The sequence below is a fragment of the Varanus komodoensis genome, unplaced genomic scaffold, assembly GCF_004798865.1.
Source record: "Varanus komodoensis strain SLA01 unplaced genomic scaffold, ASM479886v1 scaffold19, whole genome shotgun sequence".
Taxonomy (NCBI): Eukaryota; Metazoa; Chordata; class Lepidosauria; order Squamata; family Varanidae; genus Varanus; species Varanus komodoensis.
The window spans coordinates 14573090-14599778 of record NW_025335550.1 but is presented as its reverse complement, the minus strand read 5'-3'; the positions used below and the strand labels follow the sequence as shown (position 1 = coordinate 14599778).

General features: G+C 41.1%; 1 protein-coding gene across 6 annotated transcripts in view; it reads left to right on the top strand.

Moving 5' to 3' along the window:
• Positions 1 to 26399, top strand: part of BNC2 (basonuclin 2) — a 454605-nt gene extending 428206 nt beyond the window's left edge. For 5 of the 6 annotated variants that reach the window (XM_044427979.1, XM_044427976.1, XM_044427980.1 and 2 more), the window contains one exon: positions 22572 to 26399. In XM_044427979.1, the coding sequence (XP_044283914.1) occupies positions 22572 to 23232 (661 nt within the window). In that variant the 3' untranslated portion in view covers positions 23233 to 26399. Of the gene's footprint in view, positions 1 to 9910; positions 9955 to 20147; positions 20530 to 22571 lie in introns of those variants that run through there. The other variant, XM_044427981.1, reaches the window with a different exon arrangement.
• The last annotated feature ends 290 nt before the right edge of the window (positions 26400 to 26689 follow it).

Here is a 26689-nt window from a genome sequence, read left to right as displayed (position 1 = left end):
AAGAAAGAGTGTGAGGAAGGACGGACGGAAGCATTTGTTTTGCATATGACTATGTTTTAGGAGTCCTTTCATGACCACAAAATATATTTTAGAGTGAGGATTTTTAATTGTTAGTCCTTTATATTGACACTGTGGCAGTCATTACCTTTGGATAGAAGAGTCAGCATTTGAGGTAAAATCCTAGTCCAGTGAGGTTTTTTCTAATAATTTAAGGTTTTCTTGTTGACCTTTTAGAGGTAGTTTCTTAAATGAATTCTCACAAAGCAAGTCCATTACATGCCTAGTCCTTCAGGTAGCAAAGAAGACCTTGAAGATGTAAACCAGTGTATAGTGCCATATTGACTCTGCTGCCAAATAAGTGGAGTAATAACACTAAGAGGAGAACTTATTTCAGTCACCTTAATGGGCTGTTAACTTTAGAACCCAATTATAGCCATTTCAGCACTAATTGCTGTACCAGAAATGTGAAACACCTAACCTAATGTGCACATGAAGAATGTCACATTTTAACATTATATTTAAGACACTGCTTGATTGAACACCCCTGTGGAAATAATTGTGAGCATTCTTTTAACTACTTGAGTAAACTCACAGGTTTATGAAGTGCAGTTTAGCTTTTCTGTTCCCACACTTATCACTATTGTAAGAGGAAACATCGGCATTCTTCCAAGGGATATGTTTATCCCTGTAGAGACTTTGTAATGCATTCTTTAAAATTAGCTATGTTTCTTATTCAAAAGAATTTTAATACTTATAAATTGAAAAACATTTGTTTTTATAGTAACATCTGGTTTGTTGAAAATTGCACTTTCCATTTCCCACCAAGCAAGACATGGGGACTGTCATACGCAGCATCCTTTAATCTATTCGCTGCTCTTTCTGGTAAAGAATAACATTGCTGGGATTCAGCAAAATCTGCAGTGGCAAAAAGCAACAACTTAAGACTACAGAGAACACTCCAAGAGCACTCAAGAATACCCCAAAGCAAAATGAAGGGGGAAACCTGGAAGAGAATCTTTCTAAACAATTAGATGAGTACTTAATGAGGTGTTATAGGAGAAGAATGGCAGAAATTGGAAAGAGATGCAGTGTGAGCTTTGTCAGAGAAAAGCAAACTGTTCTAGTGTAACCTTCCTACCATTTTCCTTTCGGGACAGACATGCTCAAAATGGCTGCCTTCCTCTTTGTGATGATTGTCTTACTTCCCAACCTATTCTTTGGTTTTCCATGCCACTACAAGCTGGTTCAGCTTTGGATTTGAATTCTGCCCTCTTAAAAGATTTTGATACAGTTGGCTAATTTTAAAGAAACATTGCAGAACACTTTACCAATCAAAGACATGCTAACAAGTTAATATTAATTTTCCATTGCTATCAGCTATTGGCCGTGTAAGTGTTCCTTGCTACTTTGGCCAAGAGTAGGACTCTATCAACAGGCAGGCATGTTACTTCCATTTTTTATTTCCTATGTTTACGTAAAATAGATGCATTTGCAACAGAACTCTTAACCACCCCAAGTTACAAAGAAAGGAACTCTATGCTTTTCCTTCCTCTGAGTAAAGGATGCTAATTGTTAAAGTTTGTCTTTAAATTTCTGCAGAACGAAAAGCATGTGTGTTTGTTTGTAAGGTGGGAAAGGTGATTCAGCCCCATGAATAAATTTAAAAACAAAATAATATTTGCTCAGGGTGACTTATAAATAAATATGAGGCAACTATTGGTGCCAAGTGTGATTCCGCCATTCGGTTGCTAGTTAAATCAGTCCAGATTTAAACTTGTAAACTCCTTGATTTGTATGGAGAAAGACAGCTGTATTTAGTTTATTAAAACCTGCTGATGTTTCCAGAACTAAATGTGTGTGCAGATAGGCCTCTGGGTAGTTATATCAAGAAAGCGGAAGCATATACTACTTACTCATCTAGTTACCTGACTTCCAGCCCTGTACAGGTGTGCTTGAATAAATTAACATCAAATACCTCTGATGAGCCACTGCATACATTATCAACAAAGGTGAAGATGTGAAAACATGCTACCTGCCTCCTGTTATCACCTCTTCAACACAACAGCAACGATCGCCCCCTCCTTTCCCAGTCTTCCCGCTATGTTTGAAACTTAGAAAGCTAACTTTCTGAGAGTGCTTTTCCAAGAAATGTTCGCGAGTGGTGGGAAACCATATTGACAGGAAGGGAGGAGCTTCACTTGTGGTGTCTTTCAGTACATATTTAGGCCATTTTTGGCTTAAAATGCTGTAGGAGGAAAACATTGCATTTGAGCACCTTACTTCTTTTTCACAATATTTTAATCAGTTTAACATGGTTAGTTAAAACACACACACACACACAAATTGTTGTACTCTAAACGCACTTTCAATAGTTCTCTAATTAATAGCCATGAAATGGTGAGTGGGCACTACTCTGAAGGTGTAGGGGCCCATATCTTGCCTTGGCAAATCAACCGGTCAATCAGACTGTGCCTTCCTTTTCCTTGATAATGGCTTCCTTTGATCAATCACCTTTTTTCCTGTCTTCATGACAACTTTCAGAAGACATTTCACCTTCTAACGTTGCATTTTATTTTGTCCTGCTGGGTGGTGGCAATGGTCTAAATGATGTTTAAAAGTAGCTAGGGATTCTAGCTACCTAATTTCTTGACATAGATGTGATACTCTCATTCTAGATCTCAACTGAACCATAACTTTTGACTGACTTACAAAAGAGAACTGCCAGTCCTTGGCAGACCCTTCTTCCTCATGGATAAAGCTGTATTGAGTTGACTAGAGTCACCTTGGATGGTGCCCAGTTGTCACTCTTGAAAACTCTCATAACAACCTATCTGCAAACAATTTTGGGTATCATTCTTTTTTTAACCACACTATTAACTGCATTTAAAAGCATCATGTAAAATTGAAAATATGTTAGCTTTAAAGTCACCTGGTAGCTTTCCTGAAAGTGAGAAAAACAGCACTTAGATTTGTTACAATCAATAGTTTTTCACAAAGGTACGCAAAGAAATAATGAAGTTGATGGAAAAGCTGATTGTTCAGTATTTGTTTTCAGTGTTAGAACAGTATCTAAATTCACAACTAAATGCAATTTAACTGTAACCAGGCAATTTTAAAACAATGCAACCCTGTCAAATAAATTGATATTGCAGGAAAGTTAAACTAAACCATGGAGTTAATTGCTTTTCTCAGAGATGCAGGTGCTTTTCTTGAGACATAATGAAGACCATACACTCTTATGCTGAAGAAAGATTTTTTTAAAAAAAGAAAGGGGTCTAAATATATTCTATCCCATAAAGATTAGGACAGTCGGCAGAGATAAGGTAAAGATTAAAAGCACTTGTTAAACAAAGCCATGCATGAAGGAAATCTTTAGCAGGATTCATGTGTTTCACGCTCATTATTACAAATGAGAAGTTCTTGTATGACTAAACCATATGGCCATTACGTGGCTTTCCAGAAGCAGCTTTTAAGAAGTGTCTTCCTCTTGAATCTGAGTTCTGCAACTGCATCACTCCTACATCTTTTTTCCCTCCAGAAAATTAGCAGTTAAAGCCAGCCATGTCAGCTCTTAAAAACTCAATATTTACCTGGCAGTTTACCATTTAGTGAAGTGTGTCACAGCAGTTATTACCCTATTAGAGAGAGATTATTGGATAGAGCTGTAGTATCTCCAAAGCTAGTCTGTGGTAATAGTAGTGGGTTGATGCGGATAGTGATCTGTGTGTTAAGTCTTTGGTGGTAAGCTCTGTCCACAAGCCGTGAAACCAACTTTGTTTCTGTTTTCCAGGAACAGAAACCTCTAAATAGATACTCCTAGTTCCCAATATATATTTTTAAAAGAAGTATTTCCTCCAAGCAAAATGAAGAAAGAGGGATTAATTAGAACCCCATTTCACTTTAAGTTTGTTCTTTAAACACTGCATTATTTCAAAAGACCCTATATAATTACAAAGTATTTGATTTTTAAAAATGTATTTACATTTTTCCTGCAACAGATTTATTTTTGTCTCTGTGGAAAAGAAAGCAAAATTTTTAAAAGCATTAAGTCTGCCCAAACTTGCACCTCTAAATCATAATCCACAGATTTTACTGAAAATGTGTACTTCTTTCTGTAAAAAAGAAAAAAAAAGGATAGAGGAAGAAGGGCAGCCTTGAACTTATTTATGCAAAATGTTGTATTCAAGTAATTCATTTTCATAATATTTCCAAATTTCAGGCTCCATGTCAAACTGTACGATTTAAAACAAGAGCTGTAAATTTGTGATAAAGAGCCATTAGTACTAAAGAATTAGTGGCCTTTACATTAGTGGTTTATGAAGTTCCTTCCTTACTTACTTTATTAACTTCTCCGCAGTTTAATTCTTCCATTTAGTTGCTTTGCTGTGTAAAAACCCTTAACCCAGTAACTAAACTAGAGGACATTTTTGTTGAAAATAGAAACAGGAAAGAGTTAATTTTAATGCTTGTACATCCCAAGTAGTGTTTTTGCATTCAGAACTCAGAAGGTTAAAAGCCAGCAAACAAACAGAAACAAAACAAGTATGTTAATTCATGTTTTTATAACAGAAGTCACCAATCTTGTTTTCTAAAACAGGAGAATGTGCAAAATCACATTTTAGCTGGATCCGTTCGCTGGTCCCTTGATGCCTGAAGTCCCCCTAGCTATCACACATTGAGGTGTCAGGATGTCAGGACAAAAGGAGCCAGGTGTTGGTAGAGGGGACAGCACCTTTTCACTGGGGAACTTCTGAGGTCTGATTGCCAGATATAGTAGCAGCACTAATTCTGCAGGCTTTTTAGCCTATACCGTCACAAAGGGGGCACAGCTGGGTCACTCAGCTCACTAGTAATTGTGTTTTACAGACTTCTAAAGCAATTGGCTCAGTCAGTCCCAATTCAATAAAAGTGGAGAGCGAGAGCACTTTTGTTCTTTTCTTTTTTTTTAACTTGAAATTATTTCATTCAGCAGTCTGTCTTTTTTATTACCAGGACTTGACATTAGCACTCCAAGCTATATTAGCATCCATTTCAGCAGTTCAGTAATGGTATTAAAAAAACACTTAACTTCAACGGTGAATGGTTGTATGACAGTACCATAAAAATCCACATTAAAAAAAACTTATGTATTTGTCCCTGCAATTTTTCCCCCTACTTGTTTAACCGCTTCAAAACTGTGCTGTCATTTGCAAAGACTTTTGCCCTAAGGGAAACCCAGGAGAGCGCCATGCAGCTACCTCTCGCCTCCCCACCCTCCAAAAAGGCAGAAAGGGAAAGAAATGAGAACAATTTAAAAGCAAGAAATCAGAGCCCGACTGTCTGCTGCTTAAGCACCAGAGGAGAATCAACCTCAATTTATCCTGTCTTCTGCAAAACCTACTGATGTCAATGACAGCTTGCCCATTGGGTTCAATGGATAATGAAAGCAGAAGCCAACCAAGGAATGACTAATAAACTGAAAATACCTGAGGTAAAAAGCCTTTGGCACCTTGCACCTTGGTGAGACTTATTTTGAACCCAGCACTTTCCTCGTACTTGGAATGAGATCTTAAATACCTTGGCAATGCATGGTGCTCATAAATGACAACATTAGGTTCTAAATTTTGATTAAACATTCTGTAATTAATCAATGGTAGATACGAAGCAGTTGCTGGGGTCCAGAGCTGCAAAATAGTTGAGACATAAAACATTACAAAGTAATTAGAGTGTGCTCCTTCACATGAGAAAGGATTGCCTTCAATAAAGAGGTAAATGATAGCATCGTGTTTATTGTGGACGTAGGCAGCCAGAGCAATATGATAAACTGCAGGAGATACACATATCAGTAATCATCTGCATTATTAGTGTCATTAATCATAATTCTAAAAATATGACAGCAGCCGCCAACTTTTGACCAATTTTCCTTCTGCCTGTTGGCCGTTATAACTTCACTAATAGACTTCAGCGCTCCTGTGTGTGTGGCAGTTTTGCATTGAGAATGGAAGGTTAATTATATTTCAGCCGCTGATTCCTTCTCTCCTTGGGAAAGCCTTAGCACTTTGGCAATCCCAGGAGCTCACTGCTGTTAAACCAGTAAAACTACTTTATTGAAATTTTCTTTGTTGGTCAGGAGTGAGTAGATGTTTCAAATGAGATATAAGCGCCAGGCTGGGACAGTTGGTAACAGTTCTTGCTCCAAAGTAACCCTTGGAAAGCAAACTGCATTCATACTTCTTCTTTGCTTGGTCTCCCCTGGATAGGTTTGTTTAAAAAAAAATCCTCTCAGATTTTAATAACCAATGGCAATAGGAAGGATGGAACAATTTCATGGGATCCCAGCACTGAAGTCCAGAGCTGGCATAACTACATTGGTGATGGTAATCAGTCACTGAAGCGCAGCTAGAAAATTACTTTTTAAAAAAACATTAAAATATGTGTGTGTGTATGTGTTTGTGAGAGAGAGAGAGAGAGAGAGAGAGAGAGAGAGAGAGAGAGAGAGAGAGCACTGTACATCATAATTCACGATGGAATTGAAACTAGCACAGTGCACTTGAAATTGTATTGCAATAGTCAATGACAGTGTACACTATGGTCTATTTTTTACAAATGACAGTTCTTAGGAAAATTTACAGGACTGACTTAAACACTGACTTTTAACTTTTGGAGTTAGTTCTTAAATTCTGTGTCATCTTGGCAAATGCAGATTCACAAATGACGATCACTTTGATTCAAGAATTTCTGACTTCTATGTCTTTCTTATGATTTCCAGGCCTGTTCATATGTATCTTCAATAGCCAGTAATGCAAAACAAACTAGTCCAGTCGAAAATGGCATCAATTTTAAAAGCATTCTTTCAAAATGAAGAGCCAGTGTGGCGTAGTGGTTAAGAGCGTGGGCCTGGGACTCAGAGGATCTGGGTTCTAGTCCCCGCTCAGCCATGGAGCCACCTGGGTGATTTTGGGCCAGTCACAGACTCTCAGCCCAACCTACCTCACAGGGTTGTTGTAGGGATAAGATGGAGGAGGAGATGTAAGCTGCCTTGAGCCCTTTGTAGGAAAAAGGGAGGATATAAATCGAAAAATAAATAAATGAAATGTAATTTCAACCTAATCTAAAAGGCTTCTTTCTCACCAAAGCGGTTATGCTGTGAAAATGTTCCCAATGTCTCAGCAAAATAAAGGGGAGACTCTCAGGGCAGGTCCACAAATGTTCATCACTTTTTGACTAGCCAATGACTTGGCAATTTACATTCATGAGTTTAAACTGCCCATTTTCAGGTATCCTCTCAGATGCAATGCCTTTCAATGGAGTCTCTTCCTGCATTTGAACTGATGCTAATAGGGGGCCTTTAAACACAATTAATAAACAAACAAACAAACAAAAATGTGACTGAGTGTTTTAAGCAGTAAGATGCTTGCATGTGTAAACAAGCCCTTTCCTCAGTTTCCTTTCAAATCCCTTTACTCCCACCTTTATTAAAAGTGCATACCAGAAGTATGATACAAACTCTCCCAGTTCATTAGGAGCAACCTGATCCCAGTATCTTTATGGGGGAGCTTGCTGTTTTCCTAGCTGTGCCAACATGTTACCACAGAAAAGAATATGCAAAGTGCTCACGCAGCATTCACTGTGATCACTGGTTCAGATCCTTCTTTCTATGTGGCTAAAGAGATGGTGTTTCATTTTGTAAGTACAGAGTACGTTGCAACTGCTCTATCTTGCTACTTTGGAATAGTAAGGAGTTGAAGACATGGCTTTCTAGCACTTTGTGGGACACACATCAGTGGTTACACTATAGGATCACCGTAGACCACAGGTGCAGACTAAGAAGCCAACTCAGCTCCCCGGATAAAGGCCTCAAGTATTTTTAAATTATTCTTTTTTGTAAAAATTGGTAGCCCAGCCTTCTTCTAAACGGTGTGCAAGATGGCTCTGAAATTATGGATATTACAGTTACGAGTCCCCTGAACTGTAAAAAGCAAACAAATGTATAAATAAATGCTGCATGTTCTCAAGAAAAAAATAAACATGAAGCTTGTATCAAGCTTGTCATGATAAAAATAACTTTCATCTCAAAATATCATCCAAGCAATACATCTCTCCATGTTGATATTCATTCAGAAGAAATCTTGCCTTTCATGGATGGCTTAGAGAAGGCCATAAAAGCCAATCAAGCTCTGCTCCACAGGTATGTATGAAGCTCTTATGCACAAGATAGACTGGAAGATCCTAGATGGTGGAGTCAATGTCTTGATAATCCCAAGCAAGCAGGCCTATGAAGCTGGCCTGATTAAGTCTCTGCATTCTGCTCTGTACTCCTGGGTGGCCTATGAGATGGCGCAGCCTGAAGAGAAGTAAAAGGCCTCGAAACTGTCCTTATCCCCCCTCGCCCCTCCACAAGTCAGGTTCCATAAGAACTCATGCTAGTCAAGTTACTTTGGCACATGAGGGGAAAAAATTCATAACCACCTCTTCCCTGTTGCAAAGCCATAACAACAAATTTAATAACCAACAGTTTTCATTGCACCCAAAATCCGCTGCCTGAAGCAGCTGCCTCACTCTGCCTAATGGAAGAGCTGGCCTTACATCTAGTAGAGATGAAATGATGAATATTACTTATTTCATGAATATGCTGAGCTCATTTTGTCAAAGCTTGGTAAGACTTTTCGTTCATGATTTCTCTGACCAGTTTTCAATGTTGAAAGAGTTTTGACTCATAGAACCCCTTCTATAATGAGATAGTTTGCATGAAGGCAGCTGGTAAAGTGTGAGGTTGAAGTGTTGCAGTACAACTTACACCATTACTGAGTAACTCTGGCAACTACACCCGTGGTTATGCTTCTCATTTGTAATGCCTTTTGATCTTTAACGAACAACAATACTAATATATTAAGAGTTTGCCTTGACCTTGATGCTTTTGAGCACATGCAGCTGTTGGGAAAATGTAATTCTGTTCACACCCTAAGAACCATCTCACTTAACACCTCAACAGGTATGTACTGAATTACCAGGACTTTGAAGAGTGCAGAACTCTCAGGTTTTCCTTTTACATAGAACTGTGTGAGCAAAAGACAGAGCAGACCGACTGTTCTGTGGTAAAGCCAGAGACTTCACTTGTTCAGTTGGTACATGCACAGCTTGCCCAAATGTCACACGGATATGAACATTTGTGTGCATTCTGCAGTGATAACAAATGGTTTTCTTTCTAGTCTGGCTGTGCATTTTGTATGCAAAAGGCTCAGTCGCCCCTGCCAACAACCCAATAATTCTTGCTAACATCTTCCGAGTTACAACATTTATAAAGTTGCAAAGTGGAGTAAACAAACCATCTGTTTGGCTTTACCATATATGTCATGCTCTCTTATTAGCATATTACGATTCATTCAGTAAACAAATTTGGTGATTTTGTTCATGTCAAAGTCAGAGGGAGCTTGAAGATGATTAACATTCCTGGGACAGGCACATTAATACATTGCTTCCTCTGCAAAGCTAAGTGGCTTCTCAGGAGGATCGCCCCTTGTTGACAAGAGGAGACTGTCAATTTTGTTTGCCTGCCACATTAGGGTCCGTGCGGGGATGGCAGGCTCTGAGAACGAGAGCCGTGTAGGCAGCATCATTCACTGCGAATGGAGAGAAGAAGTCTAATTCTGATAAATGGTCGACCCCAATACATCCTACCTGTTATTACAACAGACGTGCCGTATCTGTGCAGTAAATTAGTTAAACCCCTAAAGAGTTTGGTGAGAGCTTATCTTCAAGTGAATAATTTGAGTGGAGAGGGAGCTGTCTTCGTGACCAGTGTGAATGATTTGTTTCATATTGAAAAGGATTGTAATGACTGGGTTCCACATCTTTAATTTGCAAGAATTTGCTTGTCTTTCATTTCCTGCATTTAATAAGCACTTCTTTACTTCTTCTTTTTTTTTAATAGGTGCTGAACTGTTTTTTACCTTTTGGATTTTCTTCCTATAAAAGGTTAATATTTTCTCAGATTCTATGCAATTCATAAAAGCTGTAGAAATGAATGTTGCTCAGGCTGTTAGAGTAAAATTGTCCATATTTCATCGGGCAGGATGGTACACTGTAGTCACTGTTCCAGAATGTTAGAAATAAGAGGAATTCCCATTAAGTATAATCACTTACAGACACATTACACTGGGCCACACACTGCAAAAGAAGACGCACGTATTATTCAGACCTTTGATGAGATTGAGCTCAGTGGGTTTTTGTTTTTCTACTCAGTCCAAGAATATACAGGATTAAAGAGCAACTGTGACATTGGGAAAGTAGGACTGCAATCTTATGTCCACTTACCCGGATGTAAGACCCATTTAACTCAGACTTACTGCTAAGTAGATATGTATAGGATTGTATTGTACTGCTAAGAAACAATATTTTTCATTTTCTAATAGCTAGGTAATATTAGTTCCTAGTACCCTATTTGTTCATCATGAATTCAAAGAGTATAAAAGGATATTATTTAATTATTTCCTAAAGCAGCATCACTTTGGTCTGGTCTCATAAATTTGCATGTAGATTAGCTCTCTTTCTTGAACTCTGTGCAAGGCTATATCCATAGGTGGAATTGTGGGGATCCTGGCCCTTGAGGAAATCCCAGGCTCTTCCCTAAATTTTCAGCTGTCATAAGCTGGGGTAAATAGAAAGAAAAACAGGCAGGCAGTATTTTACCAGATTACTCAAGAAGACGCAAGCTACTCCCCCCTTTCAATGCTTTGACACGTGTGTGCATTATCATCATCATTTATGTCATTTCTGTATTGCCCAATAACTGCAGCTCTCTGGTCAGTTCACCTAAAGGACTGACAAGCATTAGCCCTTTATTTTAAAATTGTATTCAAAAATAAAAATGTAGCCACAATAGAGTTATTTTAAAACAGAATAGATAGGTGGTATTTATACTCTGGCTATTCAGCAGTAGTTCTGCCCACCCTTTGGGTATCCTCTCCACAAAATGTTTCGCTCTGGGATACTTGACTGCACGGGGGATGTTGCCACCAGCTAAGCTTTTATTTGATTTTCTGGCCAGAGCGAGCATGCGGGCAGGAATAATGCAAAGTCAAAATCGCATCACTTTGTCTTATGAAAATGAGGGGTGCCGTGAATTTTATATGGCTTTAGACAGAACTCTGAGCTGCTTCTCATTGTGCCAAAAAGAAGGGAAGAAGAATACTTTGCAGGAGAACGTTGCATTGCTAAGCCACTCTGAGGCAGACTTCAACCCAACTTCAGTCATAGAGGAAACTCCTGTACGGCAGTAGATGAAAAATCAGAAAAATCAAGTTCATTCCCCTAAGGACCCCAACGATACATACGGAATAATCATGCTCAGTGAAATAACAAAGCATCTGGAAAGGAAATTTTCTTCCAGTAGTTTGTCTTCTGTTGTATTTGCTGCAATACAAACTACCACTGTTCTTAGTTTCTCAGAACCTGCCTATGTCTTGCCTAGACTTAAGAAATGCTTCTGATAGTACCATGAGATGTGAGTGGTTTCAGCATCCTCTCTTCATATATTGTGTGTGTGAGGCAGGTGTCAACTGTGCTTATTTCCCATTGTGAAATGCATGAGTCACATCTGAGTGCAGATCCCAACTTCCATTGGCCAAGTACTGTATGTACACCTTTCATACAGTACATCAAAACTTAAGGGACAACTTCTCCTGAAGATGCTTTGGCCTACAGCTCCCACCATCCCTCACTATTGGTTATAATGGCTAGGGCTGATGGGAATTGTAGGTCAAAGCACCTGGAAGATTACAGGCTGCCCACAGCAGAGAAAGTATGTCCCCTGCGGGTACTTCTTAAGCACTTGAAAAACTGCTAGTATGGCATTTTCCCCCAGGAAGGAGCAGCATAGGCTGAAACTGGGCACTTGCGAAAGCATGCTGGCTGTTTCCTCTTTGGGAGAAGAGATGTTCCATGGTTTGAAGGGCATTGGCTGGCTAAGGTAGAGGAGAAAGATGAATAAGTAACAGGGCTTGAATGTAGGGAGGGGGTGGTGGAGGAGAAACATTTATAAGATATAGCAGAGGTGGCCAAACTGAGGCTCAGGGGCCACATGCGGCTCTTTGAGTTTATTTTGCAGCTTGCCCTCCCCCCTCCCCCCATGGGACCCATTTGCTCTCTGCTGTCTACAGCCACTGCCTGTGGGTGCTCTCAGACATCTGACATTTTCCATATGTGGCTCTTCCGTTGAGCAAGTCTGGCCACCCCTGGAATACAGGAGCATAGTCTAGATAGCCACAATTAATGTCACCACCTGTTAGTGCCTCTGCTTGGCTATAGCTTACCTTGAGTAGGCTCACTCAATCGCAGAAGGCGAAACAAGCCATTGTGGCTTATTCCATCATGTGTGCCAGCAGCATGCCAGAGGAGTGTCATGTAATTACCTACACCAGTGCAACTTGTTGTGCTATATGAACCCAGCAAGGGTGGCATGTTGTCCTGGTTAACAAACCACCAAGAACTGATCTGTTGTACGGCTCTATGAAGGTTTGTAAACCACAGAAACAAGCCACCCTCCCTGGGTTCACACACCACAGCAAGCAGCCCTAGAAAGGATAATGTTGCTCTTCCTTACACAAGACTGGCACAGGCAGTGTCTTATTTTCCCCTCCAGGATCATGTGAATAGGTTTGTGGCAAAGGCAAATCGCTGAATTTTGAATATATAAGACATACTCATGTCACTGCTGAGCGGCCTAGATAAATTGTGTCAGTATTTGAACTCTCAGACATAGTGGAAAATGTTGACAGTCACCTAAAATGTGATTGTCCATGTTCAATCACTTCTCAGCATATCCCAGAAAGCAGTTTTAGCTATATATGAATGTATTTGGTATAGTCAATATCCATGACACAAATACATATGTAAATGTCAACTATTTATTCATTTTACTTAATATATTTAATACAGTATGCGTATTATACCATATCTAAAAAAAAGCATTAAAATACACCATGGGTACATTTATATAGTCTTAAGGATGTATGTCAAACACTTATAAAACACTGAAACAATCTATTAAACACAACAAAACTGGGCAGCACAATCAAGCAGCAAAGAGATGTGTCTTTAATTGGTGCCGAAAACAATTTGAAACATTCACTTTATTTACACACACACATACACAGTCCAATATATGTTTCGACACAAAAGCAATTCTGCAGCTCCCAGAATTCCCCAGCCAGAATGGAATGCTAAAAGCTGTAGGACTTTTTTTCTGTCTAAACCTGCATAGGGTGGCCTCTTAAAGATTTTATAAAATGACTAGATTAGGCTCTGTACACAAATACTTCAGAGTTGCAGTCAACACTGTCTCCTTTTGCAGCAGAGTAGGCTAAGAGTTTGCTGACACTGAACACATTCATCAGTTTAATTGCCATCGTTTCCCCCAAGGAACCTTTGGAACTGACACTTGGCAATGATGCTGGCACTCTTCCGTTAGCGATTCCCTGGGCCTTTCTGAAGGGGACACTTCTCTAGCTTTTTTCATGAGTGAAGTTTGTTCACATTAGAATTACGGTTATGGCCTTGCCTTTGGCTGAAGCCACCAACCGAAGAAAGCCACCAACCGAAGAAAGCATACAGTTAGGTAAGATTGGCTAAACAATGCAGGCAAGCATGTGGAGTACTAGGTTGGCTCAGCGGGACCATCTCAGGGTTCCATCTTGCAAATTCAGAACACTTTTCCTTCGGCTTTTCAAATAGTCATGCCAGTGTACTTGGCTTGGTAGTGCTAAAACATTCCTGCAACATCACATCCCAGCAAGTCTTCAGGCCGGAGGGCACCACTGTGTTGTAGAAACTCAAACTGCCATGTATATATTTCATCAAATTTTCATTAGTTAGTAATCTGTTAAATCTGTCATTAACTGGAAGTGTTCAGTTAGTACCAGGACCCAGATGTTGCAAGATTTCTTGTTGATTTAAAGTAAAACAATTAATGAATGCCATATTTTATGGTTTATTGGCTATGTGGCATTTAACCAGTGCCTAGCCCTGGGGTTTTGTGCACTGGCAACTGCCACAGTGAATTCAGTGGGCCGCAGCAGTATATATTTTGAGCATGCAATATAAGCAGGGTGCAAATAGAATGCTGCCTTCATAGGACTGCAGCCATCAAGTTGCTTCCACAGTCCTCCTTAGAGGAGATCCACCGAAATGAGTGGAATTTCAGTTAGACTAACAATGGATAAAACCCACTAGCTTTAAAAGAGCCATGACTTTAGGCCATATCCATAAAAGATAAGACTTTCTATTCGATTCCAAGCTTCTTCATTGTTACACTTAAAAGCTATTGCTAAATTTGGGGAAAGAGGGGATCCAATAAAAATAATATCAATATTTTGCTTTAATTATTTTCACTCTGTAAATATGTAACCAGCTATTGGAATCAATAGCAATTGTAGAGAAAATGGCTGAAGAATTGCCACACTGAACCTAAAAGCTCTGTAAAAGGCAGAAAGTTCCTAATTGGATTATATATTTAGGTTAATTTTTATAGGCTTGTTAAGTAATTAACTGATCAGTTAATCACCCAGAAATGAAAATAGTACAGGGTTCAGTATAGTAGCTACACTCCATTCTAATTATTCAGATATATTTTGTCAGAAGGAAAATTTCAGCCTAAGCATATTATTGCCAACATTGCTACTGTTCTTCTTGTCTAAAATAATAGTGTTTGAGAGTGTCCAAAGTACATCCTGTACAATGGGCTGGTTCCAGTCCATCGTCATTGGTGTACAGTTCACATAATCAAGACAGGTCTCCTGGCTTATTTATTAAAACAGCAGTGACTTGTTTAAATCAGCAGCATGTTCCAGCCACCATAAGCTTAATTAACTACCCAGGCACAGCTTGTCATGTCATCCAAACCTGAGCAGGAGGGCTTGTCTGAGGAGAAGATGATCTTCCAGAAACCGAGCAACAGGCCTTGGCTTCTTTGAGGGGCGTTTCCTCCTTGAACAAGCCATGTTGCCTGCATGTGGACTACACTACAGGCTGTGCCCAGGGGCGTGATTAGGCTAATGGCCTCTGTCATGCACCGGCAAGCTAAACAAGCCAGAATGCTTGCCTCAGTTAATAAACCGTGATAGCTTATTTTATCACGTGACCTGCTATGGTATGGTGTAAGTCAGAGGTAGGCAATCTCATGCACACAGATATCAGTGCAACCCCAGACACTGTTCTTGGTGCCCCCCAAGCAACTCTAACACTCCCACTAGAAGTCAAATAATATTTTGAATTCTGGCAGCTAGGATTGCACTGAAACAGGCTTATGTTGTTGCCGAAAAAATTGGTTGGCATGTTGGGGCCCAGAGCCCACCTCTGCCTTTCTCTTTTAGGCAGGTTACTTGCTCTTTGCCAGACCTCCCATTGCAGCCACTTTCTGGGGGCGACCAGGACCTGCTTCCCAGAACACAGTATATAAGTGGCAACTGGTTGGAAGATTAAAACGTTCACTTCTTGAACCAGTGATTTGGATCTCCATATCACTCCTCCTTTCCTGCAGTGAGGCCTAACAATGCATCAGTTTCCACCCCGTGAGAGATTTGCTAAATTCTTTTAAGCATCTCTAACTCTGTGATGCCCTAAGTGAGCCAGCCTGCTTGCCTCCCGATGGATCCAGACTTAATTATGCTTGGAGTAGGCTTACTGATAGCAGTGGACTTGAGTTCAAACCAGAACGTACTTGATCCATTGCTTTTGGTGAATCTACTCCAAGCATGACTAGTTCTGGGTCTAGTTCATGGTCTCCAATGCTCATTCACTTGCTTTTTTCCTAGGCTTAATCTGCACCACCATTTCAAACGAGAGGCCCTTCTTCTTGCTCCTGTCACCTTGGAGCAAGAAGAGAGCAGGTGCTTGGAGAGAGCAGGTAAACCAGAAGCAGCAACAGAGGAGAGGTGATCAGGGCCAGAGAAAATAGCCTGGAGGAGAACAGCCATAAATGCCAGCTCCTGCTGCAGCTTCTGTGCTGCAATGTGAATATTCAGGCAGACCTCCCTAACCAGTCTAGAAGCATCCAGAGGTGTTGGACTATACCAGCTGGCACAGCTATTTGAAACACCTTCTGGGTGTTCTTAGAACTTTATTATCATTTTACATCATCGGTCCATATTGCAAACAAGGTGGCATTAGTAACTGTCCATAGTCATTGGTGCAGGGGGGAAATAATATGAACAAGTTGCTTTTAAGTCCCAGCCATCAATGAATCAGTGTGACAGCAATCCTGTGCAGACTGGAATGGGATGGTAAATCCTATTGAACACTGTTGAGCTGGTTTCCAAGTGAACAAGCTTCAGGCAACGAAGCTGTGCATTCACAGATTAGCTTCCCTTAAAAAAAAAATACATAGTTTTCATTGTAAAATATTACTGTGAAATTTACGTTAAGTCCTAGTGAGCATTGCATGTTTTTTTCCAGCCATTATAGCAGCCATGATACAAGACCAGGGATGACAGGGGCAAGTTTAGATTGGTGGAAGTGTTGTAGGGTCAAGAAGAAAAATTAAAAGGAAACGTGGGTGGCACACAAAGTCTGCATCACTGAAATTAGCCAAGAGACAGCAAGTTATTTTGAACTTCATTTAATGGAAAAATAGGAGCTATGGCATATTGTAATAGGAGGTTTTAAAAGGTGGGAGTTGTCTTCCAGTAAAAGACTCATCCTCATGATAATTTAAATGCTGTGCTGTGGAAGTTGTGACAGCAACAGGAGCCTTATCATGTTTTGAGAGAGAAGTGAGAGACGGACTTTACAATGTATTTAATGGAAGTTGAGAATAAGAACTTGCTTCTTGGTAGGCCTGAAGAGGGAAAAAATGGAATAGAATTGCCGCTAGACTTTTACCTAAAGTGAAATTCAAAGTGATTATGGGGTTCTCCCTCAAGAAAAAATGGATGATGAGTTTTGGGGCCAAGCCAAAAGACTTTTGATAAGACTAATGACGAGTAGTCGGTCAATAGTACACACATAAAATTGTCAGATCTTGCCTAAAGGCAATTTCAGAGTAACTTTGGAGGTCTCCTTGCAAGTGAAACATCTGAGAAATTTGGATGGAAGCTAAAAGAGTTAGAGCAACATCATTTCTCAGAAAGGTTGGACATAATCCTAGAAATAATCCTTCTGAAACAGATGTGGCATGAACCATGGGTGAAGCACTTACCCTTGTAATTATTCACATAACATTTAAATACACTTGACATGCCCTAATTGTGCATGGTGTTAGCATGCTGCTTGTGTGCTCACCCAACCCCCTGACTGCTGGCATATCTGCATATAAATGGGCAACCACATTTGCAAAGTGCATGGAAACACATGGGGCATTTACATGGCCAAGCAGGTCAGTTGCGGCTCATGTCAAGTCTGCTTTGGCCCTTACGTAGAGTCATTGTGTTGGATCCAGAATTTATCATACTTAGAGCAAACCCACTGAAATCAACTTTTCATGGCTCACTTAGGGTTTCAGTGTGTCGACTCTGTATCCAAGCCACTGGCTTCCACCCAATCCATCTGTCCGAAAACAGAATGGGAACTGCTGTTGGAAAAGACTTCCCCAGCATGCTACCCTGATCTGTTCCAGGCATCCTATTTTGTGAGTGGAAGCTCACTCACGCAGTGTCAAATGGCACCCATTTTGTTCTCCAACATACAGCACACAGTACTCCCTGAACAGTTAGCTACATGCAAATAAAGTTTTTCTGATCCTAATGTAACTTTGAATTCCATGATTTTGTTATCATACCTTAAAATGCAAAAACCACCGCATCCAGATACTGTTTTCTCCCACAATACATCTGTTTAGCTTTCCATATGATCTTGAGGAGGATTCTTCAACAGGAGTGGTATAGATTAAGAAATGAATGTAACAGAATCAATTCTTTTGAACTGTGGTTGCATAATGGAAATCGACTACTATGAATGAACTCATGTTCCGAAGTTATGAACAGCAGGCTAATGCACTGCAATGAGTTCATCTTTATTATTGCATTACACCTGAATCAATTGATAAAGCAAGGTTTTTTTAAGCTAGGAATGGCACTTAATTGAATAAAAGTCAATGTAATGATATTAGGAGAAGCCAATGGTACTGCTGACAGCGGAAAAGGGACCTTGCCGACAAGAGTGCCAGGACTTTTCCGCACATTTCTGCACATCGTTTGCCTGACAGATATTGAGGGCTGGTGCATAGTTTAATTAGATTACTGATAGCTGCTGCTATAAATGATCAGTGATCAGGGATGGCATCACTTGTGCGGAGAGCTGAAGCCTGCTGCAACTTTTAGCAGGTCATCACCAGGAAGGCAGCTTTCCATTGCTAGGCCAGGACAGTGGGGAGAGTGTGCCATTGATGCCACATTGCTCTGTTCTTGTGTCTTGCATTCCATAAATCATGGTGTTGTTTATTTTTAAAACAAATCCAGCTGTTGATTGTTTTCAGCAGCAAATAAAATGTGTGAGAAACAGCAGACCTGTCGCTCCCTAGATGCATCGATGCAAGAGTTAACTGGTGCTGTGTTAGAATGGAGCATGGAAAAACCGGGGAAAGTTGGAGCTGCCGTGATGTGGGGGTGCCGCATGGAGGGCACTGCTCAAGAGAAAGAGTGCGATGCAAGCACTGGCGCGGCAGGTCTGGATGCGGGTGATGGGTTCCAGTGGCCACTCAGCTCCTGAGCTCCTGAGTGCCCTTGGCTGCTCACGCTCTCTCAGGACACGCTGCTGCACGGGGATGTCATGCACAGGCTGTAACCCAGGGAGTGGCTCGCAGGGCGCAGCAGCCCACCGCGGCTTGGCTTGGCGTCTCGACGGGGGCGGCTGCATCCTGCTGGGTGCCCACAGATGCCTTTTCTAAATTCTGCCTTTGGCGAGTTGCTTGGCATGCCGTGCAAACCGAGGTGGCAGGAACAGACTCAGGTCTGCACATCCCTCTGATAGCCTGTGCTTCATTTGGGGGTCATATGAGGACTTTCTGACCCTCTCTAACAACCGCTGCCACCATGATTCACACGGCGCAGCATGCCACAGTGGTCCAGATGTCCACAGGTGCTCTGGAGAAGAGGCTCCCCTGGGTACCCAGCTCAAGAAAGCAGCTCTTGTGGATGGCCAAACGGGCCCAGTACCTGTGTGCGCCATTTGCCTTCTCCGGTAGGCAGGAGCATAGGCAGCCATGGCTCTCTCATTCATCCCCACTCCAGTTGCCAGCCCTGCTGCATAGCAGGCGAAGATTCCGGCTTGATGCAGCAGGGAGGAGTTGTGGGGTGCCTGAGACAGCTCTGGCCCGAAGATCCTGGGGTATCTCTTAGGTTGCACCAAGCAATGTAACGCAACACACGCTGGCTCTGGGTCGTGTTCTGGCAAAGTGCTGACGTGCAGAGGTGAACACGTTCTCTTGTGAGGGAGGGCAGGATTCAAGCAGTGCAAGAGATGGCCTGTTTGTGATGCTGTGGCCGCCTGTGTGCCCCGTCAGCTCTTTGCCATGGCAAGCGTGGCCAGGCCACTGCCTGCAGAAGGACCAGCACATATCGGCTCCTGCGCTGCTGCCCTTGCAAGCTGCCGCCAGGCTTCTGCCTGTTTGCAATATGCGGTCAGGGGAGCAGGCACTTTTCCCAGAGGCAATTTGCACCAGGATGCTCAGATAGCTGGCAGTGGGACTGCATCTTGTTAGCGTACAGACGTTCACAGTTAAGCACTTCCTGCATCTTGCTTGAAAACTTTTCCTGTGGATAACAGCCATCTGACACCTGAATGAGCAAGGAATCCTTCTGCCCAAGAGGGCGTAAGTCCTGCTTATTTGTTGTTCGCGTATGTGAACACTGCACGCATCTGTTCAGGACAGATCTGTGGGTGATGTGAATTTGCCTTTTGTCTGACTTGATTTATGGTTTTAGATTGTGCGGTTGGTCCGGTAACCATCAGGACAACAGTGTAAGTGAGATGATGGGTGACAGAAAATGATCTCATGGCCAAAGTATTTTTAGCCTGTATTTTATTGTTTTAAGATTCTCTTTTCTTTTTTGAAGCCAGATGTGACTGGATTGGAATGTGAATTTGTTCTCTTTCTCTTTCTCTCTGTCTCTATCGCTCCCTCTTTTTCTTTCTGTATCTCTCTCTGTCTCCCTCTTTCTTTTGTGATCTCGATTTAGCAAAAGATTAGAAAGCTGATCTTATCACAAGGTAAGCTCAGCCTTCGTAAGTGCAGCGTGGGGGCTATGTATTACATACTTTTCTGGTCAGAATAGTAGTTACTGTCCATGGTAAAGGAGAGTTGTCCCGGGGGAATGTCTGACAATATGTACGTCCCCTTCACCCATTCCCACTCTGCAGATGTATCTCTCAGTAGCTCTTCTCCATTGGGAGAGACTGCTCTTTGGGACTCAAATTTGCTCTCTCTCTCTCTCAATTATCAAGCCATCCTTTAACAGCCACCTGCCTTCCATCAAAGGAGAGTAGGCTGCTATCCTAGTTTGCTTTGTTTAATAAGGTAAATGAGTTATGACAAGGTACGATGAATCATGTAAACAGATATGGAAAATTAACTCTGCGTTATTATACTTTCTTTCCTGCTATCATGCACAGTTGGGTTATTCTGCTATGTTTGGGAGCCCAGCTGGTTGAGAGATACACTATTGGTGAAGATGTTATTTGAACAGCCAATGCTCAAATAACACAGAGGAATCTAATTTTATCGTCCTTGGTTTCCCATCCGTAGTCACCCCAACCCAGCAAGGAACATCCATGTGCAGAAATCGTCAGCTCTGTAGATCAGGAACCACACAGCCAGATTGGCTCCAGATGTGCATCGGCTTTGCAGTGCCCACTGGGACATCAGGCATCCCGTGGGGCCCCCATTTGAGCTGCAAGGGAAGGACGGAGCATGCATTTCCATCCGCATGGCCAAGTGGCTGGGAATGCATATTTCCGGACATGGTCTTTAGGCTAGAATACATGACTGTGCACACCTTCATCTGGATTGGGAGCAGTATTGATTTCCTTTTTTCTGATCTGGACAACTTGATTTCCCCTCTGCATTAAAATGTTTGCCACGAAGCAACCACGCATCTGCTTGATGCTGATGTGCAGCTGACTTGTCCGCTGTGGTCCTACGCCTTGAGGCTCTAAGGCAGAGCAGAGTTCGAGGAACCACACTGCAGTCAGCCCTGAGTTCTGGGATCCACATGTAGCAATGTTCTGTGCAGCTGTTCCTCTTGGCTCTGCATGTTGGGTGACCCTACACCTGTGGCCCATGGTTTGCAAGTTACTAAATAAGGAAGGGTGCAGCTCTGTGCAGGTTTAGACAGAAGAAAAGCCCTGCGACTGCCAGCATGTCCCAGCCAGCTAAGCTTGGTTATAATTCAGGTAAACTTGCTGGGGCGCGCTAGAATCTATAGGCCTTTTTTCTGCCTAAACCAGTGTAGGGTTGTGCCTTAAGTTACTTGCACGCCTTCCATTTGCTTTCTGCAGGGCTATCCCTGGGCGTAGGAAGAAACATAGTCATGGCAGCTACACTGAGACCATGATTTGCAGAGAGACAGATGATCTTCAGGGTTTGAAGTAAAAAGTATGTTGCAATAACAAAAGCATACTCCTTTTAAAGGTTTTTTTTTAAATTTACTCTGTTGTAATAAGATACTTTTGTTCATTTTCATAGGTTCTTTTTAATCCCCCGTTTCCCACCTGAAAACTTCAGAAATGTTGAGAGGCAAAGGAAAGATATTTATTTAAATAAATACAAAAAGACCAGTTAATCATATAAACAAATATGATATGACTATGTTTGTGCCGCTGAGACCTGGTTCAGTCTTAAGTAGCACAGAAAGATAGTCATTCATGGCTGTTTTCAAACATTCTTTAAAACAACCTGAAGCTAACTATTCCACGTGACTCAGCATGGATTGGGTTCCTCCATTACTAGGGAGGCGTCAAACTGCAGCACCCCCAAACAAGACTGAAGCCACCATTCCTTATGTGGCTGTATCTGTTTCTGTTCAGATATTTCACTGCTCCATCCTATTTTAAATTGGACTTGTCCAAAGAAATTCTATGTCCATTGGTTTTCCTACTACTGATAATAGGATAAACCAGTCTCCATGTCTCTGTTCTGATTATCCTTTGTTGGTCTCTATTATAATCCAGGACTAGAACAGTGTGAACAGCGGGTCCAATCTTGTACATTATGAACCATGTTCCACTGTTTTGTCTCTCCTGCTTAGTTCTCATGAAATAGCATGTTTTTGGAAAGAGCAGCATTAAGCCAGGATTAAAAACCAAACGGAGTGTCAATTAGCCAGGTGTACCACAAGGGCTGCAGGTACCTATAAGGCAAATGATAGCATTTTTTTTAAAAACAAGTATAGTATATCAGCATTTTGCTTGGCTTTGCAGCATTTTGCTTAGCACTTAGGGGGACTTCAGTGGTCTGCATAGCATGACTGGATTTCCAAGAAAAGGGGAAGTAGTAGTCCTAGCCTATGGAAAGTACATGTTGATCTAATCTGGAAGCTTTTCTGCTATAATCAGCAATACCGTATGTTTCTCTTTCCCCCACCCCCTTCCTTTTTCTTTCCCAGACACAGTGCTAACATAAACCTGCACCGTAAACTGTTGACTAAAGAACTGGATGACATGGGACTGGATACCTCTCAGCCCTCTCTTAGCAAGGACCTTCGTGATGAATTTTTGATGAAGATCTATGGTGCCCCACATCAGATAGGGTATGACATAAGGGAAGACACATCCTCCCCAGCAGGTACTGAGGATTCCCATCTGAATGGGTACGGAAGGGGCATGTCCGAAGAGTACATGGTGCTAGACCTCAGCACCACTTCCAGCATCCAGTCCAGTAGTAGCATCCATTCCTCGAGAGAATCTGACGCAGGAAGCGATGAGGGCATTCTCCTTGATGATGTGGATGGGGCAAGTGACAGTGGGGAATCGTCACACAAGGCTGATGCCCCAACCTTAGCGGTCGGCATGGGCGCTGAAGTCCCAGGGTCCCTCATGTTTAACAGTGTTTCCATGAGCAACGGGGGGATCATGTGTAACATTTGCCACAAAATGTACAGCAACAAGGGGACACTCAGGGTGCATTACAAGACTGTGCACTTGCGAGAAATGCACAAGTGCAAAATCCCAGGATGCAACATGATGTTTTCCTCTGTCCGCAGTCGGAATCGACACAGTCAGAACCCCAATCTGCATAAAAACATTCCCTTCACTTCGCTAGATTAGTTCAGAGGTGGACATGGTAAACGCCAGCTCTCACAGAAGGTCTTTCTTCTATGAACTGCCATTTACAGACTATTATATAAATATATAAAATATAAATATAAATATATATCTTTTTTTCTTTTTTTTAACAAAACAGAAAAACTCCAGGTGCTTTTTTTCCCCTTTTTCTAATTTTTGTTTGTTCGTTTGTTTGTTAGGGTTTTTATTTTGTGTGGGTTGGGGTAGTTATCTTTAACCTGGGATGAAATTTCCACTGCTTTAAAAAAAGAGAAAAAAAAAAACATGAACAGACTTGCATTTTAAAGCCCCACTTTTGTTATAAAAATATGTGGTCATCTCCAAAGAGACTGTTTCTCCTACCTATGACTGTTGCCTGTAACCTTAGAAAAGGAAGGGAAAAATGGGAAAAACCCGAAGAAACAAAGCACTGCAGAGAGAAACGAGAGAGAGAGAGAGAAAAGAACAACTTCAGTTGTCTATGGTGAATTTGAAAACTTTGAGAAGACCGTCAACTACGCATGGCTGTTACACTTGTATATATTGAGCCTCGAAGGGCCCATGATGTAAAGCAATTGTATTGATGGTGGTTTAACCCTTTTTTTGTTTCATTTTGTTTCGTTTTGGGTTTTTTTTCCCTACATTTACATCTACATCCAGCTGTTAGATATGCGGGGAGGGGGGTATAGTTTGCTGGCTAGCTCTATTCATTTATCTTAGCTTCGATGCACATTTTTTTTAAAAAAAGAAAAAAGAAAACACAAGGTCTTGTTTTTTAACTACCTGCTAGAGATGCGTAATGCGGAGGTGCTGGCATGCTTTAGAGCACCTGATCAGATACAGGTTTTTTGTTTTGTTTGTTTTTTGGTCTTGTTACTATTACATAAATCCAGTCATGCACTTTTTTCTTACACAATGTGGGGATGTGTAATAATATCCATACCCTTTTTTCCCTTAAAAGTATTGCCATACTTTCAGTGTCTTATTAAGAAAAATACACTTTGTTACAAGTGGTCTGGTCAGTATGGGGTGAGAATGCCGAACAAAAAGTGTTAAGTATTAACACAAAACTGCTAACTTTGCACAAGTTTTCAGTAACCAAAATATAATCAGCTGCCATAACCACAGGCCAAAATTTTGGCAGTCAGGAAACAAAATCAATCCTAGGAATTTGGAAGAAAGGGAGGAATACGAAGAAATGTTCTTTGCCGGGTCTATTATTCACCTCCACAAAGCAACTCCATCAGTTGGATTGTTTTTTTAAAGGAAAGTGAGAGACAATGAAGACATTTCTTCAACAGAGGTAGGTGGCCTTTCAGGAAATAGGTATCTCAGACTACCATCCACACACACTTCCCTGGGAGCAAGTCCCACTGACGGGGTCACCAGCCCATGCCATCCCACCCCCTTCCCCATGAAAAAAGCAACATGTGGTGGAAACTTCTTTCCCACTTCAAATGTCCCCTCCCGGATGTGTGGAAGTGCCGAGCCTGGTGCTGTCCTATCACCTGCTTTCTCCCCACACATTACTGGGGAGACACGTGGCAAAGGGGAGGGAGGGCGCAACAGGGGTTTGCCAAAGCTGCACATTGCCTGTAAGGTTTAGTTAGCGCCTCGGTGACTTGAGGGCTGAACATGAATTCCTGAGACAAATGAGTCCGTATGTGCTCTACTGAAGACTTGGGCTTGTGTTGCATCACAAAGGAAAACAATCTGACCTCTGCAAAGTTGTCTGATGTGCACTGGAAAGTGCAATAGTGTGATTAGGGCATCTTTCAATAGATGTTATCAGGAGCCATTAATGGCATAAGCACTTAAAGCTTGGAAAATATGTGCTGTTCCCCCTTGGAGAAATCTGAAGTCGTGGCTGTGGTGGAGGGACCCAAAACACATCTTAATGTTTTAATCTTTTGTACTTTCCCAACACGATTTGTCAGGAAGAATTACAGTAGAGTTAGGAAAGGGTACATCAGAGAGGAAGCCTATGATTGAGGAAGACAGGGAGAAGCTGCTCTCCGCATCTTTTTTGTTGTTGTTGTTGTTTCTGGTGTTTACACATGTCTGAGCATGGCAAACCACGCTGGCAGCCTACTTTACCACAGCATACTGACTGAATGATCATATTTACTTAAGCTCAGCCTACAGCCAAGAACATTATGGTGTGTGTCATATAACAGATCATATATATATATATATATGGATATGTATATGTATGTGATTCTGCATACCTTGTATTGTTCATTCAAAGAGAATGTTTTTCTTTCCTAGAACATTTCTTTGTAACTACAAAACCAGAAATATTTGGTCGTTTTCAGATTCCGAGTTAACTCTCTTCAATTTCAACCACTCTTAATTGCATATCACCATCAGCAATCTAGTACGTTCGTTTTACTAGAGGAAACTATTCTGGTTAAATGGACTCCTTCTTTTTTGGTGGCCCCAATCCAGGTATAGTTATTTGTGACTAATCCCATTGGAAGCAATGGGAACAAGTTGGTCACAACTAACTTAGGTCTCTTTCAATGGCACTTAGTCATGTCTAGCTTTAGCTTAATTGGGGACTCTGTATGCTACAGTATTTTTTAAGAAACAAAACCCTAGTTGCAGTATCTCCATGTGTGTAATAAAGAAAAAATGCCTTACTTTAGGCCACGTTGCTTTGTTATCAAATAGTGAACTCACAACAAAATCCATACAGCCTCTTTTAAAAATGTTACCAACCAGTATGTCCCAAATACGTTTATATCAAAAATATGTTTACATCAAAATGTCCACAACTTTTGCTGACTTGATTTTTTCATTTGTGTGTTGTCCTTTTTCCAAAGTCTTAATTACTTTTTTATATAAAATTGGATGGAGAGATGCTTTGTTTGGTTTTATGCTGCGTATGTACCGTATGCTTGTGAAAGGGAACATAGAAAAGTAAAGATGTGTTCTTCCCAAACATATGAACCTTTGTAGTGTTATCTGTACTGCACTGTCTTTTCAAACACCCCAAGTCATTAGGAATTAAGAAAAAGAAATATTGACAAGGCAAAACAGACCTAAACAAACGGTTAAATGGTATCTAAGGAACAAAAAAAACACTGTTTTTGAAGTATGTATGGTATAAATAAATATCGTTTTTAATGAAAAACATATTTGAGGTATATAAATAATTCTTTCCTGAATAAATCACTGTTCTGCATTCTCATTTTACTTCTTGTTTCTGCTAAAGGTCAAATGGCTTTGGTAAATCTAGATTGGAAACTTAAACATCATCAAGTGGACCTTATTCAGCAAATGAGTTGCACAGACAACATCTGTTTGTTGCACAAAATGAAACAGTATGGTAGATAATTGTAGTGAATCAGAGAAGAGCAGGCACATGGTCTAGGCATTAACATTCTTTCCTACCTGCCAACATTTGAAAGCATCAGAAGAGAGAGAAGACTGTGGTAGCGATGGGTTTATGTATTTA